At 39.6% G+C, this 2129-nt stretch overlaps 1 protein-coding gene across 1 annotated transcript; it reads left to right on the top strand.

Moving 5' to 3' along the window:
• The first annotated feature begins 260 nt into the window (after window positions 1-260).
• LOC122000437 (protein ELF4-LIKE 3-like) lies at window positions 261-1058 on the top strand. Its single transcript, XM_042554837.1, has one exon. It carries the CDS (start codon window positions 581-583, stop codon window positions 923-925), a length of 345 nt encoding a protein of 114 aa, XP_042410771.1. The 5' UTR covers window positions 261-580; the 3' UTR covers window positions 926-1058.
• Window positions 1059-2129: the final 1071 nt, after the last annotated feature.

Below are 2129 nucleotides of genomic sequence, written 5' to 3'. Positions count from 1 at the left end.
CAAGTTTTTAAACACAATATATAAATACATATTTATATAATAATCAAAACTTATCAACCACAGTTTGAATTATTCTCTCCAATTTTTTTTTAAAAAAAAAATCAAAGTTTTGACTTTTTGGAGTAGAACTTCGGACAGCATCAAACTCCTCATAATTGAAAATTTAATTTCTTGGATTTATTTGGTAGGTGATCTCCTGATGAAGTAAATTTAAGTGGAATAACTCAAGAAAAGAGGAGCTCTTAAAAAAAGGATATCAAATCCACGGCGAGGAGACCGCCAAATGCCCTGCAAGATGAAGCTTTGGTGTTCATGTGATTCCGTAGCTTCAATCCAAGACAGGCCAGACGATGTCACATCTGTAAGTTTCAATTAAATAGCAGCATTTATTGACGGAACAGCTTTTTGTGGAATCTGAAGATCGAGAGATAACTTAATCCATTCAAAGTCCTACAAGACCCACACTATTAAACAAGCCCCTAAAATCCCTGCTTTGTTCCTCTTCTCCACGCCAAATCTTCCCTCCTCCTCCTCCTCCTTCGTCTTTCGTCGGTTCTTGGAGAAGGAATTGCGGCGGCGCATGGAGGGAGAGAGCTTCTCGGGGATCGGCAATGGCGGGCAATTGGAGAGCAATAAGGTGCTGCAAGGCCTCCAGAAGAGCTTCGTGCAGGCGCAGAGCATACTGGACCAGAACAGGTTGCTGATCAACGAGATCAACCAGAACCACGAGTCCGGGGCCGCCGGCAACCTGGGCCGCAACGTGGGGCTCATCCGGGAGCTCAACGACAACATCCGCCGCGTCGCCGACGTCTACGCTGACCTGTCCGCGTCGTTCGTGAAGTCGGCGGAGGCCTCGTCGGAGGGCGAGTCCTCCCGCGCCGCCGGCAGGCCAGGGCACAAGAGGAACAGGCCTTTGCAGGGCTGAGCTGTGCTGCGGCTTGCCTCGCCACGAAACGTGTCCGTGTTTAATTTTCACAAAAATTAATAAAAATACTGGTTTGAATGAGAAGAAAACTGCAGTTTTATGGAATCTCAAGAAATGTGTTCATGTTCTTGAAGGATTTTTGTTTTCCTAACCAAATGAATTCTAGAACCATTATGAACTCAAGAAAATGGGAATTAGGGCTCACCAAATGTGAAATGGGAAATGGGAAAATGTGTCAGAAACCTAACTCTACATATAATAACTCAAAATTTGTCATAACAGTATGTTTAAAACCAACATGTAAATCCATCCAATAAAGGAAAAAAAAAGTTCCAATAGTTGGTTCTATAGAAGCTTAAACAAAGGGCTATAAGCTTTCAATCTGGTGGTGTAAGAGGTCCATGTGCTTTTCTTAACCATAGCCATAGCCATAGCCATAGCTATGAGGAGTTAATTTTAGAGGGGAAGAACAATGGACAATGATGGTTTGGAATCCAATAAGGTAAGATGCTCAATTAGAAGAAAAGAAATGGCTAAGTTCAAAGGGAAGAAGACGTCCACAGAATTGATGCCTAAGAACAGTGTCCTCTTAATGCTTACCAAGTAAGTCACGCAAGGGGCCTTTCCCCTCACATTTGGTAGGAGATGCCGACTCTCATACTTTGTTGATAATGTTGAATATGACAAGATCTAATTGATTTATAATTAAGTGTGATAAACTTAGGTGGTGTTTAGTCTTTTATAGGAATGAGAATGATTGTATTATAGAATGAAAACGAGTATAAATATCACTATTAAAAATAATATTTGGTTAGTTGAATATTTTTTATCGGAATGAACTAAAATTTTCTTTGTTATTCTTAGAGAAAAATAAGAGAAAAAATTAGATGTGAGAGAAAATTGAATGTGAGGGAAAGAAAAACGTGTGATGAGAGAAAATGAAAAGAGAGAGTATGATGGAAGAGAATGAGGAGAGAAAAAATGCGATGAAAGAGAACGAGAAGAGAAAAAGTTATGATGAGAGAAAATAAAAAGAGAGAAAGTACGATGAGAGAAAATGAAGAGAGAGAGAAAATGTGATGAGAGAATGAGAAAAGAGAGTGTGATAAGAAAAATAATTAAGAAGAGAAAAAGTACGATGAGAGAGAAAATTTGATGAGAGACAAAGTGTGATAAGAGAAGATGAGGAGAAAGTGTGATGAGA

This window comes from Zingiber officinale, chromosome 7A (assembly GCF_018446385.1).
Source record: "Zingiber officinale cultivar Zhangliang chromosome 7A, Zo_v1.1, whole genome shotgun sequence".
In the NCBI taxonomy this organism is placed as follows: Eukaryota; Viridiplantae; Streptophyta; class Magnoliopsida; order Zingiberales; family Zingiberaceae; genus Zingiber; species Zingiber officinale.
This window is presented reverse-complemented; position numbering and strand designations above follow the sequence as displayed.